The sequence below is a fragment of the Cicer arietinum genome, chromosome 2, assembly GCF_000331145.2.
Source record: "Cicer arietinum cultivar CDC Frontier isolate Library 1 chromosome 2, Cicar.CDCFrontier_v2.0, whole genome shotgun sequence".
Classification (NCBI taxonomy): Eukaryota; Viridiplantae; Streptophyta; class Magnoliopsida; order Fabales; family Fabaceae; genus Cicer; species Cicer arietinum.
The window spans coordinates 45,825,042-45,838,493 of NC_021161.2; the positions used below are offsets into that span (position 1 = coordinate 45,825,042).

Genomic DNA, 13,452 nt, shown 5'->3' on the forward strand with positions numbered 1-13,452 from the left:
CCCTACTCATCTTCATTATCTCCACCAACTCCTTCGAACGGAAACAAAACGGCACCGTTTCGTTCCATTTTCGAATCCCTAATTGTTTCTTCAGTTTCAGAAAATCCTCCGGATCCATCATCAAATGCATATCTTCGATCTCTATTAGAACCTTCCAGATCTTCTCCACCGCGTGTAATTCACTCGCGGCTTTCTCGAATCTTTTACCGTCAATCGCTTCGTTCACTCGATCCATCAACACGCGCGCGGCGCGTGTCCACGATTCCATAATCTGGTGCGTCGCGTGTAGCGTTCTGTTTTCGTAGTTCCCGACGTGATCGAACGGCGTTGTTTCTAGCGAGTGTAACAAATTCGGTTTGCAAACGTCGTCGTAACGGAGAATTTTCTTTCCGTTAAAATTCGGTTCTCCTAAACCTAACGTGTAAGGACACCTCATCATTTCGTATTCCACGGTGGAAAGGATTCTCTGTGCTATATCCTTTGATTTCTGCCACGTGGCGAGTTTTGGGAGCAAGCTTTGTTCGCTATAGCTTCTGATTTGGCTTATATTGCTGACGTCAGTCACAGGAGCATTGCCACGTGAGTTTGGGTTATGTTCTTCGTCTTCGCAGAGTATGGAGATGAGTTGGATTTGGGCTTTGGCGAGTGATTCGGCCCGTCGGGCCCATTCGCGTTTGTTGACGTAGGGTCTTGGGTCTGATGAAACGGTTGAGATTAATCGGAAAGTGATTTCGAGAGCGTGTAAAGCGGGTTTTATGATGGGCTCGTTGGCCCAATTAGGGAAGTTGTTGGAGGCCCAAAGGGTTTTGAGGTGAGGGAGGCGGAGGTAGTTGTCGTATAAGGTGCAAAGTGTGGACGACGCTGTAGAGATGTCGTTTGGTAAAAGTGGAAGTGGAAGCTTTAAAGTGGGAAAGGGTAAAGAGAGTTTGGGTGATTTGGGAGATATATTTTTTGAGTTTAGCATATTTTGTTTCCATTCTAAATCAACCATATTTAGTGAATGAATGAAGTTGGTTCAAAAGTTTAAGTAGTGTTGTGTTGGTTTGAAGAGAGCAAGGAAGATAAAAACGGGTATTTATAATTATACATGGATATAGATAAGAGAAGAAAGATTTGGAAAATATTTTTAAAGAGAAAAAAAAAGACGTGTGGACTGGGAAAGAATCAGACAAAGACACAAAACGAAGAACGAGGAATTTGAAAGTCACGGCGGTGTGTGATGTTATATGATTATAATTTGAATTTTAAACATACAACATGGAATGTATTATTATTTCTTTTGAAAACAAAAAATTATCCTTAGAAAGTAATAATTTTCATGGTTGATTTTTATGGTATCAATCAGTAAAAAATAACTTTTGTGCATTGAATTTTAATAAAATAATAAATATATGCGGGGATGGTGGAATGGAAGCAGGACATGGATCTTATCCAAAAAAATACCTAACGTAATAGGACAAGAAAGGAAGTTGAAGGAGAAAAGAAGATTATTGAGTATCTTTGTTTGGAATCAAAAAATGAGTAGTAGTGGAGTCGTTGGAGATGAACCTTCTTATTTAGGTACAACAACGCTTTGCGAGAGACTCTTTGGTGTTTCGATTCCTACCTCTCCAAAACCTTGTGGCCGGTCACTTACTATGAGCCAATCGCAATGTTACATTACATTAATGTATTTTTTAGCCACACAAAATATTACATTATTATTGTATACTCAATTTTGGGATTTTGGCTCCATATGTGACATTTTTCATTTGGAATCCTACTCGAACATCCAACGATTCATTTTGCCCATTCCTTGTACGTAACGATAACAATTCCTTCCGCCAAGTTATTAAAATGCTTACCTAGCTAATGTTTTATACTTTTATGTACATTTAAACTTATCTATAATATTTCACTTTTTTATACAAAAAATAGTTCTATTTTTGCTTCATGGATACATCAGAAGTAAGTATTAAAATTGAAGCGGTGTATAATAACTTTTTTATATATTCACAGCCCACATAAATATTCTTATCTTAAAAATAACCTTGGATACGGATAACAATTTCCATTATACGAACTTTCATTATTTTATTTTGCTTTAAAAATAATAGTAATATTGTAAAATAAAATATAAAATCAAGCATAAGTGCATGTGCTTCTCCTATGAATAGCATAGACGGCTGCTTAAATAATATTTACGTGAACATTTTTTGAGGCAAATAGTTAGGTTAACATATATAACACACTAATTACTTAAATTTGCTACAGGTATTAAAAAAGCAGACACCATATGTATAATGTAGATGTGGAGTTACTAATTTAATCAGCTTTATTTACATTTTGCATGCTAAGTTTCGTTCAATTACTGAAAGAAAAAAAAAAAAGGTTTCGTTCAACTAGTGCGGCTACTTTAATTTTTGATTTGTTTTCACATACCATATCCACATTGATTGCAGCAATATAATGCAAAAGCAACGGCCACAAAAGCCATCTACAGAGTAGAAACATTTTGAATTCAGAACCAAAAAATAAAAATAAACATTTCGTATTCAGATTAATTTATGCTAAAAGAAAGATTTGTTTCTTTCCAAACGACAAAGAAATGTAAAGTAAATCAAAATATTATATATAGAAAAAGTGAGATAATATTCCCTGAACAGTGGCAATTCATCCACCCATATCTATGTCTCTAGATATTTTTGGATTATCTTAAACAGTTTTATAAGGAAGTTAATTTATACACTTTATTTTTTATATTAGCCACGATATTGAATGTATTTAAAGATATGCAATCTGTGCACAAATAATTATAACATTAAATCTAATAAAAAAAACTGTTTTTTTTAAACAAAAAAATCTATTATGTCACTTTATTTTTGTTACTTACAATATATTAACTATTGAATATATTTTTATTTGAAAACTACCGTTTACTAATAATAATAATAATAATAATAATAATAATAATAATAATAATAATAATAATAATAAATTATAAGGAATTAAGGAAATTTTATTATCAGTAAAAAAGTTATTTAATTTTAATTTTTTTTCTAATAACATAAAGTAACCCCTATCTTATTTGTATTTATTATACAAAAGATTTTATCATACTCATACCGCAAAAATTCTAGAATTTACCAAACAAATCACAAATCTATTACTATTTATAATTATATTACTTCTATAGAGAAGAATTTGGCACCAAAATCATGTTTAATCACAATTACAATATGTGCTTCAAATGTGACAAGTTATCACATGTGAAAATAAAAAACAAAAAAAGATTGACAAGTTGTATTAACTAAAACCATTATATTTATCTTATAATACCTAAAATCTATCTATAGTACATTAAGCATGCATTAATGTGTTCTATATAGTATTTCATGATTGCAACTATTCTTTAAAGTTGCCTCTAGCCAACACATCTACTATCTTAATACTCCATCTAGTCAATCAATGTAATATATGCAATTAATGATCCACACGTAATTCTTAGAGAGCATGCACACATCGATATACCCTTGATGCATATAATTATGACTATAGATATAGGATCAACTACATCTTTTTTCTTTGTTAAGCTCCATTCCCTTGCAACATCATTGTTCTTGATCTCGGCCAATTTGAATCATGTCATTTGCAATCCATCAAGACCTTTAACAGCCATCATGGTGCCATTTAATTATTAAATTTAAAGTGGCTATTAGAATTTCATGTCTTAATAAATAATGTTTACTATACCTAAGTGATGTTTTCAAGATTGTGATGTTTTGTCATCGTTTGCAAGGTTTTGTTCCTACCTATTTTGGTAAGTGCACTCTTTTAGTTTTTCAATTATGGTGGTTTGTATTAGTTAAACCTTTGTAGTCTCAATGGATTGAATGTTCAAATGTTCTCCAGGAACTGTGTTTAGTTCATGAAAACTTGAAGGAATTCAAATTACTATGAATTGTTAAATACATGTGATGTATAATATAATGTATATTTCTTAATTTCTATGAAGCCAGCAATGAAGTGCATTACAGTTATTTCGATCTTAATCTTAATTGAAAATGAGTTTTTAAATTGAGTAACATATATCATTAAATATAATTTTAATTTCAACAAAATTATGACATTTTAAGTTTAGTTTTAAAAAAATCAATTTTAGTCTCTATTTTGATTTTATAAAGACTTTTTTTAGAGACTAAAAGTATCATTTTTTTTACAAAAGCTTTGTAAAATAGGGATTAAAAGTAAATAAATAAAATATAGTTTGTAAAAAAGTATTTCAAAATATAAAATAGTTTTTTTATTAAAAAAATATTCTTTTTATCTGTTTCGTGTGTTTTTTAGATTATGATGAAAACTAAAAAAACTTATATTATTGTCATGATTTATTATATAAACCCATGCATCGCAAAAGTGAACGTTTAGTTTACAAAATTCTAAAATAGTGAAGAAAGGTTGTTACACTATTATCCCTTGAAAAAAAAATTGTCCTCAAAAATTTCAAATCTTACCTAAAAGAAAAGATAAGAGTATTATGCCATAATGTCAGATTTCATCTCTCCAGTAGCCTCTTCCGGGGTTGCCTCTCCTCAAATAACTTTTACCAAGAGTTATTTCGCAAGGTTTTAAGCTTTGCTCCACAATTTGAATTGGCTTAGGTCAAAAAGTGAGATTTGGTTTAACTTGAATGAAGTCATAGTTTAAAGTTTGATAAAGAGTCATAATGTATTTTTTAAGTTGGAATACATGAAAAACATCGTGTGTAGTTCAATTAGAGGAGTCGACAAGACCAAACAAAAGCCAAATGGCCCACTCTTTGGATTATTTGGAACGATCCAATGAAACAAAGACTCAATTTCTTCACTTTCAATGCTCTTCCAACACCAATAATTGGGATAACTTTAAAGAACATATGATAGTCTTTTTCAAATAGTAAGGATATTCTTCTATTGTCAGCATAACTCATTTATCGATTTCGAGCAACTTTTAATTTGTCTCTTATTACCTATTTTTTTTTCCAATGATTTCATATCTCAATATCCATTTTTCTTATTTCTAACCTGCACAAAAAAAGCCATACATTTATGACCATACAATGTTTCGTATGATGTCATTCTTATGTATATTTGTTGAACTAATTTCAACAAAAATACACTGCGAGTCGACACACAATTTATATTGTCTTCAATATCTAATTGTTGAATGCATATCTCTTTTAATTTTCTCTACTTTTTAACTTCTTTATTGTTGTTGAAGGTTGTGCACTTTATTAAATTGTTGACTTTGCCTTCACTTTTTTGTTGACATTTGTCTAAATTTTTCGTTGATAGACTTTAAAACTTTTTCAATGGCAACTACATTTGAAATTTCTTGATTTAGCTAGGATCCTAATCGATTAATTGAACTATAATTTGGATCCTATTATAATCCAAACATTCTTAGATGCTGCTTTGGGCTTCTTAGACCAAAATCTTATCATGGAGAAGTCTTATAACTACTCAAACAATATTGAATGAAGTTTGTAAACGAAAGTGGCTGGTTGTTCCCTTCCTATTTGTGATCGATTTCATGTTGATGGTAATGAGTTAAAAGTTAGGCATTTGATAATATTGAACAACTAAGATTGGTTATTTAAGGAGGATGAGCTTATTTGTGCCATTAATCTATTGAGTATATATGGGTCACTTTAATTCCACCAAGCCTAACAATCAATTTTGTTTAATCATGAAAAGGAAGGTAATACACTATAAATTTCTTAAATTTAGACCCTAATATAATCCTCCCAAACCTAAAAGTTTGTGGTGCATAAACGATGAAGGATATACAATATCTTGTAATCAATCTATCTTTTCCTTGTGATTTAGTTATCTTTTTTGGTCCTATATTTTGTCTGAAATAAAATATCCGTTTAAAAATTTAAACAGTTACATTAATTTTTAAAATATTATTTTTATTTATGTAGGAGACACGTAGCGTAGTTACTACGTGTTGCAACCAAATCCATGTCGGGCAAATTTCCAGCCACAGCATAGCTTTCAACCCTATACGTACTGCCACATGTACAACTAAATTGTCATCATCATCATCATCGGATAATTTAACATGTCATAACCTTTTTTTTAATTATTTTTATATAGAATTATAAGAAATCCGTATATAATTGTCAGATTTTGAATTAACATTCAGAATTTGATATGCAACGTAATAATAGTTATATTTAAATTTAATTATATCTATTATTAACAACTCAAAATTGATCATTCTCTTAATTTAAAAATTAATAATATTAATTTTTTTATTAAATTTTTAAATTAAAAAAATAATAATTTAATATAATTTAATGGACGTGTTGTATAATTTTATTACATAGAATTATTTAGATGTATTAATTATTCATATGTTGTTAATTAAATTAAAAATATAAAAAAATTAAAGTTAAAATCTAAGTTTTAACGGTGTTTTATTTCAGTTTTATGTGTGTTAATCATTCTACATTATTTATCATAAGTCGTATCCCTTAAAGCAACACACGTCGTTATTTTTTAATTAAAAAATCAAAATAAATAACCAAAACTGTCAATTTTTAAAATAAAAGAATCAACTTTTAAAATAAAAAAACCAATTTCGTGCGTGAATCAGTACAAATATAAAAACTAAAATTACAATTAAAATTAAAATTTGTATTTATCTGCTGAACTAGACATTACAAATTGTAGTTTTTTATTTTACCGAAGAAGTGATAAGTTTTTATATATCCACCATGTATAAGTTTTTATATATTCACTATGTTTTGAATTAAAAAATAAAACTAACTTAATGATCTGAAATATAATTAATAGTATCAAACAATCTCCTTAAATTTAATATTGATTCTCGTGATTTATAACCTTATTTAAATAGAATTAGTTTGCTGAATTTTGTTAAAAACTACCACAACTCATAATAATTTTTAAAACAACAAATATTTAGTGTGTATATACTTTCTTCGTCTAATAATAAGTATTACTTCAGTAGATCGGTCTAAAGATAAAAATACTAAAACAATTACTTTAGATCTTAAAAAACAATTATACTTAATAAAAACTCATACAAAAAATTTGTACTTAGTAAAAGTATCTCATATTTTAATATTTTACTCTAAAAGTAATAAATTTTTATTTAAAATTAATATTGTATTAACAAATATTAAATTAATTAATTAAATTATTAATTTAAAAAGAATTACTATCATATAAAATTAATTTAGTAAATGATTTTTTATTACAAAGTGTTAAAGATACTTTTTCATAAAAAATTTAATAATTTGACAAAAATACTATTATAAAATCTACCCTCAAATTATTATATATATAAATTATTATCATTACATTATATTTTACTTGAAATTTATAAGAGTGAGAAATAAATCAATTGTTAATAAGAATATAATTGGATAAAATTGTTAATCTCTCTTTCATTTAAAGTCATTCTTAATGTATGTGAAATGAGTTGTCTCCAACCAACTCAAGGTCAATTCAATTTCTCACACTAATGTATGTGAAACAAGTCTAAATTTTAATAGGCCCTTTTAGTGTCGTCTCTAAATAATTTGTACTCGTGAAGGATTAGGTCGGTCGGAATTAAAGCTACCAACATGATATAAAAAACAAAAGTATATAAACATTATTTATAAACAATATTTAATATATTTAAACATAATAAAATATAAAGTATGGAAAATTTTAAGTCTTTTATATTATATTTAAAATAATATTAGTAGTATTTTTAAAAAGATATTAAAATATATAAAATTTAAATAATTTAAAAAATATGTCAATACTTAATATTAAAAAAAAAACAGAAAACAAAAAGTTGTAGAACTCAATTATTAGACTAGTAGATATCCACAATGGATTAATAATATAAGATGACCCAATGAAAGAAAAAGAGATTGAGATGCGTTGCAATAGGTTGGATAAGCTTTCATTTATTAAATTTTTTGATCGATAGTCTTTCATTTTAAAAAAAACAAGTATTGTGTTTATTAAGAAAAACAAATATTTAATTGATACATACAACCATTTTAAATATCTTTTACATAAGTTAATTAAAAAGTGTCATAACTTTTTAAAAAATCAACTACAATCATAATTATCTTAAAATTCACATACAAGACTTTAGAATATAAAATATTTTATATTAACAATGTATCAAAATTAAATTTTTAAGAATATATTAGTATTTTTAACATATTTTAAAAAAAAAAAATACGAGATATTATTAAGAAGACAAATCAGCCAAATCGAAAAGCACTTTGCAAAGCAAGCGGGGCATATTTTTGCCTACTAGTCTAATTTTGTTTTGAGGTTTACAAATTTGTGTAAAAATGTTAATTGAAATCTATATCAAAATTCTTATTCTTATTAAATACTATAAAATATAAATTATATAGAGATAATACTACTACGAATATATAAGAAAAATTAAGATTAAGTCGAATATGGAATACTTACGAAATCATATAGAATACTACTAATTAAATATCTTTTACTAGTAATTGTTATTTCACAATGAATTTACGATTTTGATAGTAAAAGAAGTGAATAAAGTAAGAAAGGAAGAAAGTGGCACGCACTTGTTCCATTACCACTCTTGTGGAATATGGATATTGGATGATATGATGCCCAAATAAGTTGGATAAATACTCATTAGTCATTAGACATTTGATTGCGTCATTGTGAAACAACATGGATCCATCCATCAAATACCATAATTCTGTGTAATGATTTACTATCACACAAAAACTATTTATTTATATATGAAATGTGACTTGTTATAATAAAAATCATTTAGGACTTTAAGAGCAAAAAAATGTGTAATACGGAAACAAAAGCATCGCGGCTCCCACTTCGATCCATTAATAATCCGACAATTCCTTTCTTCTACTCAATTCGGCAACCCAACCGTGTAAAAAAACACTACTGGAATTTCTTTTGAAACCTAGTTTAATCTTCAAGAGAAAAATAAATAATTTTCTGCAAAAATAATATAATAATATAATTGTTTAGGTTATTTTATTTTAAAGATTCCGTCGTTGATACTCAACTTGATAGAATTTGTGCAGAAAAATTATCTATTATTTTCAAATATAAATTTAAATTTTCTTAAATAATATATCCTTAATTAAAATACAGTTCAATTATACTTGATTGACAAGTCACTTTCAAAATCATTAGTGATTTTAAATTGTGACAGACTTCTGTTAGTCAAGTTAGTTAATTTTGTTCATTTATGTCAAAATAACATTAATTTGTGTCATATTTTTCATCTCACTCATCTTTAAACCTATAAATTTAAAAATCTTTAATATGTCAATCTAAAAATCTCACTCATCAAAAAAGGATGAAATATTGTGATTTTATGTAAGATTTTGACTATTTTTTTAAGGTAAATGTTCAGTTTCTTTTTTACATTTCGTTTTTAAAATTTTATAATTTTATAATTTTTACTATTCAATCTTTGTTTTGGGATATCATTGGCCGAAGTGAATGTGAAAATAAGATTTAATATATATTATTAAACATGACTCATTTTTAATTACTTCATTTTGTATAAATTAGTCTTTTCGTTTATTTTAATTTTTTTTTTATTTCATTTTGAGATCTTATATAAGTTTGAACCATTTTTTTTCTCATATTTTTATAAATCTTATATATTATATTTTGTCAATATTTTACCAGTTATAAATAATTTATTGATTTTCGTATTTTTCATTCACTATGTATTAAAAATATGAATCTCATTTTTTTTTTTTTTGTCTTGTATTTTACATGAACATGAATGTCAGATTTAGTGAGTAGTTGTACGGCGTATAAATTATAATTTATGTACATTTATAATTGTTGGATTATATGGCAAAGATTTGCTAATAAAAAGAAAAAAAAGTTCAAGTTTGCTCTTAGCTATATCATTATAGTTTCATAATCCATATCAAATTCTTGAAATTAATAAATTATATCAAATTTTTAATATATATTGTCAAGTTTTGAAATCAAGTAAAAGTACACAAACCAAATAAAAAATATCAAGATTTTAACATATTTTAAAATTGAAATTGTCCAAATTTATAGCATAATCAGACAATCAGTTTTAGAACCAACTTTAAACCCAAAAAATAAATCTTAATTTATATAATATTTTAAAATGATATGGTTTAATTTTATAAATAAATAAAAACCAATACTTTGGGGATCTATCTATCCAACAAAAATAATGGAAGATATGGGTCCTGCTTCAATTCAATTATTTTTAAAGTCCTCAAGGTTTTCATTTATTATCACAATGTTGTTACTTTGCTGTTAACATGTCTTTAAATGAACTTAAAGATTAATCCGGTCCCTAATATAAGTACAAACATAAATGAAATCACAGGTTTTCATTTATTAACACAACGTTGTTACTTTGCTGTTAACATGTCTTTAAATGAACTTAAAGATTAATCCGGTCCCTAATATAAGTACAAACATAAATGAAATCACAGGTTTTCATTTATTAACACAACGTTGTTACTTTGCTGTTAACATGTCTTTAAATGAACTTAAAGATTAATCCGGTCCCTAATATAAGTACAAACATAAATGAAATCACAGGTTCCCAGTTAACATTTTCCACGGAACATTTTTCTTCTTTGAAACCATCGAAGAAGCCTCATACTAAGGTTCAACGACAGATGCCGCCATATATAAGACCACATGAATCATACAAAACTGGTAGCATTTCACAATAGATTTTAATATGAAGTGATTTATCAATGAAAATAAATCCTTAAAATTATGAAAAAGTGGGGAGACAACAAATTTTAATTTGATTAATAGTTGAATTAAATGCCAAGGTAGAACAGGTTCATGGTAACTGCGATGCAAAATCAAAAGCTAAGCAAACATGACACATAAAAATAAAAATTTAACATTACCCAAAAGGAGTCGAAATGTAAAATACAAAAAAGGAAAAGAAACAATCTAAAATTACTGAAATAAGGAAATAGTTCATCAAATCTAACACAACAAAATTAGTAGAACAATTTTAATAAATTCAACATATTTAATCAAACAAACTGAAACCCATGTCATCATCAGATTCTTCAGCGGGCTCATCCTTCTTCTCCTCCTCCTTGGCAGCAGCAGCAGGGGCAGCACCAGAATCAGCAGCTGGGGCAGCAACTGCAGCTACAGCAAACTTGCTTGGGTCCTGTATTGAACAATATTGATGTATAAGAAATACCAAATTAATGGATTGTTCTCAAATTGTGAGATGATTAAAATTTCCAAGCAATTACCTTTAGGAACTCCTTGACCTTGTCGGCCTCAGGGAAAGAATATTCTGTTGCAACAGCGACAGCAAGAACATTCTTGTAGGCATTCACAAACATGTGAGGAGCAGCAGCAAGTGTTGGGTATGAGATGGCCAACGAAAGTGAAGTCACCATTGAGACACCAATAGCAAACTTCTCAATGAGAGCATCCTCAGTGAGATCAAGAACCTCGGGGGTAAATACTGAACCATTATCATAAACGGAAAGAACCACAAGACCATATGAAAAGGGCCTTATGCCTAGCTTGGCAAGCAATGCAGCTTCTGATGAACCAACCTTGTCTCCCTTCTTGATGAGTTCAACAGGGGTAATGATTTCAACAGTACCCTTGTTAATCTTAGTAGGAATGTTGAGCACCTAAAATTAGGATATAAACATTAGCATGAAATCAACGTAAATATATCTAAAATCCAACAGCACATGGGAACAAACCTGGAAGAAAGAAGTCTGGGAGGGGTCGAGACCAGTGTTGCCAGGAGGAACAACAACATCAATTGGAGCAACCAAACCAACACGAGCAGGAGCTCCAACCTAATTAGATTAAAAAAAGTCATTCAATTAATAAGATTACCAAGAAAAACTAAAGTTAATAAGTTAATAAGGCTCCCTTCTTGATTAATATTGAACAAAAACGGGCCAGAAAAACAAATTACAGAAGCCATATTTTATTAAGTAGAGAGGATTACAAAAGAGAGTATATAACAATATATCAGTATAAAATTAAAGAGCACAAACTTGCAACTATCCATACTTGTGATTTACATTCGATAAACAACGATATATTTGCATGAAACACTACAGTAATAAATGGTACTACAAACTGTGATCGATTGGATCCTATTATTGACAGATAACTGAATTTCACAATCTATCGACAAGAAGAGATGTTTCAAGGAGAATTGTGTTTGCCTTAGAGTAGTAGTGATACACAAACACTAAGATTAACTTGAACTAGTAACTTATGTTAACTTCAAACTTGTTTGCAAAGAAAATACATCTGAACACAAATTACATTATACCTTGAACGAAATTTTAATCGGATAAACTTCAATATTGTTTGGAAAGAAAATCGATTCATCCACGAATGAGATGACCAAAATGTCAATTTTAATCAAAATATTTATATTTGTTTATTCAAAATCATTTGACAAAACTCGCCCAAACACATTCAAATCTATTTACAACTTGTCCGTCATTATTCAATTATCAAACCACAACGAAGCAACATTAATGTAAACACCGATACAGTACGATAAATAACATTACATATAAAAACTATGAAAAAGTGACTTCACCTTGTACTTGGCAACCTCTTCGCTAACCTCCTTCAAGTCACCTTTGGTGAAAATCAAACCAACATTCCCCTGTTTCAATTAAGGCAACATTAAATAAATCCTAAAGAAACAACTCAATAACAATAACTACTCTTAATCGAATCTAATCACTTAATAACTAAGAAAATAAATTTCATTATAAAAATATTACATCTAAAAATCAAAACAAAAATTTAAGCTATATCTAGGATAAGCACTAAAATTAAACTACCAAATTTTCATCCAATGTTCAAATAACAACAACATACTGAAAATCAAAAAGAGTTGAAAACTTACAACAAGAAGAGGGATAAGGTTGAGATAAACATTGTTTCCAGTTTTCTCAGCGTGCATTCTAATAGATCTCTTCATCATGGTGTTCTTACCCATAAGAACAACCGAATCACCACGTAAACCGCTACGAATACTCTGAAGCTGGTTAGAACCAACATTATCAGCATGAACAACAAGAATCTGAGAATACTCTTCTAGAAGTTGGCATAATTTGGAATCGTAAGCGATCTTCTTCTCAGCTTTGGTTGGTTTTGGCGCCATCGAAGATGATGATGAATGAGTTTGTTTTTTAGGGTTTTTGACAAAGCAAAATTAAGGGCCAAGACGGAAATGTGACGTCAAGGCGGACAGCAAATGGTTGCCGTCTCTTTAACCTCCTGTTTCAGAAAAGGTTTGTTGGAAAGGAGAGTGCGAGTGGACAAATTGAAACAGGAAACCCTAAAAATGAATTTGATGAAGAGATTTATATAGTAGCGATAGGAAGAAGAGAAAGTTTAGGGTTTTGAGTTGGAT

At 28.4% G+C, this 13,452-nt stretch overlaps 2 protein-coding genes across 2 annotated transcripts in view; both read right to left on the reverse strand.

Moving 5' to 3' along the window:
• The window catches only part of LOC101496827 (nematode resistance protein-like HSPRO2), a 1,798-nt gene extending 669 nt beyond the window's left edge, over positions 1 to 1,129 (reverse strand). The window contains exon 1 of the mRNA XM_012713082.3: positions 3 to 1,129. Coding sequence (XP_012568536.1) covers positions 3 to 991 — 989 coding nt within the window. The 5' untranslated portion in view covers positions 992 to 1,129. The remainder of the gene's footprint in view (positions 1 to 2) is intronic.
• A 9,774-nt stretch (positions 1,130 to 10,903) lies between these two features.
• Positions 10,904 to 13,452, reverse strand: LOC101497146 (large ribosomal subunit protein uL10). Its single transcript, XM_004490909.4, has 5 exons — positions 12,943 to 13,452; positions 12,628 to 12,696; positions 11,765 to 11,863; positions 11,297 to 11,689; positions 10,904 to 11,208 (listed from the first exon to the last, which is right to left on the reverse strand). Exons 1-5 carry the CDS (start codon positions 13,198 to 13,200, stop codon positions 11,062 to 11,064), a joined length of 966 nt encoding a protein of 321 aa, XP_004490966.1. The 5' UTR covers positions 13,201 to 13,452; the 3' UTR covers positions 10,904 to 11,061.

What these genes read in the sequence shown, in the direction of transcription:
- LOC101497146 (XM_004490909.4), bottom strand. Translation starts at nt 13,200, where the DNA reads ATGGCGCCAAAACCAACCAAAGCTGAGAAGAAGATCGCTTACGATTCC. An exon ending in ACCTTATCCCTCTTCTTGTT is followed by an intron (nt 12,697 to 12,942) that starts GTAAGTTTTCAA and finishes TAATTGAAACAG; the next exon opens with GGGAATGTTGGTTTGATTTT. An exon ending in AGGTCAAGGAGTTCCTAAAG is followed by an intron (nt 11,209 to 11,296) that starts GTAATTGCTTGG and finishes TGTTCAATACAG; the next exon opens with GACCCAAGCAAGTTTGCTGT.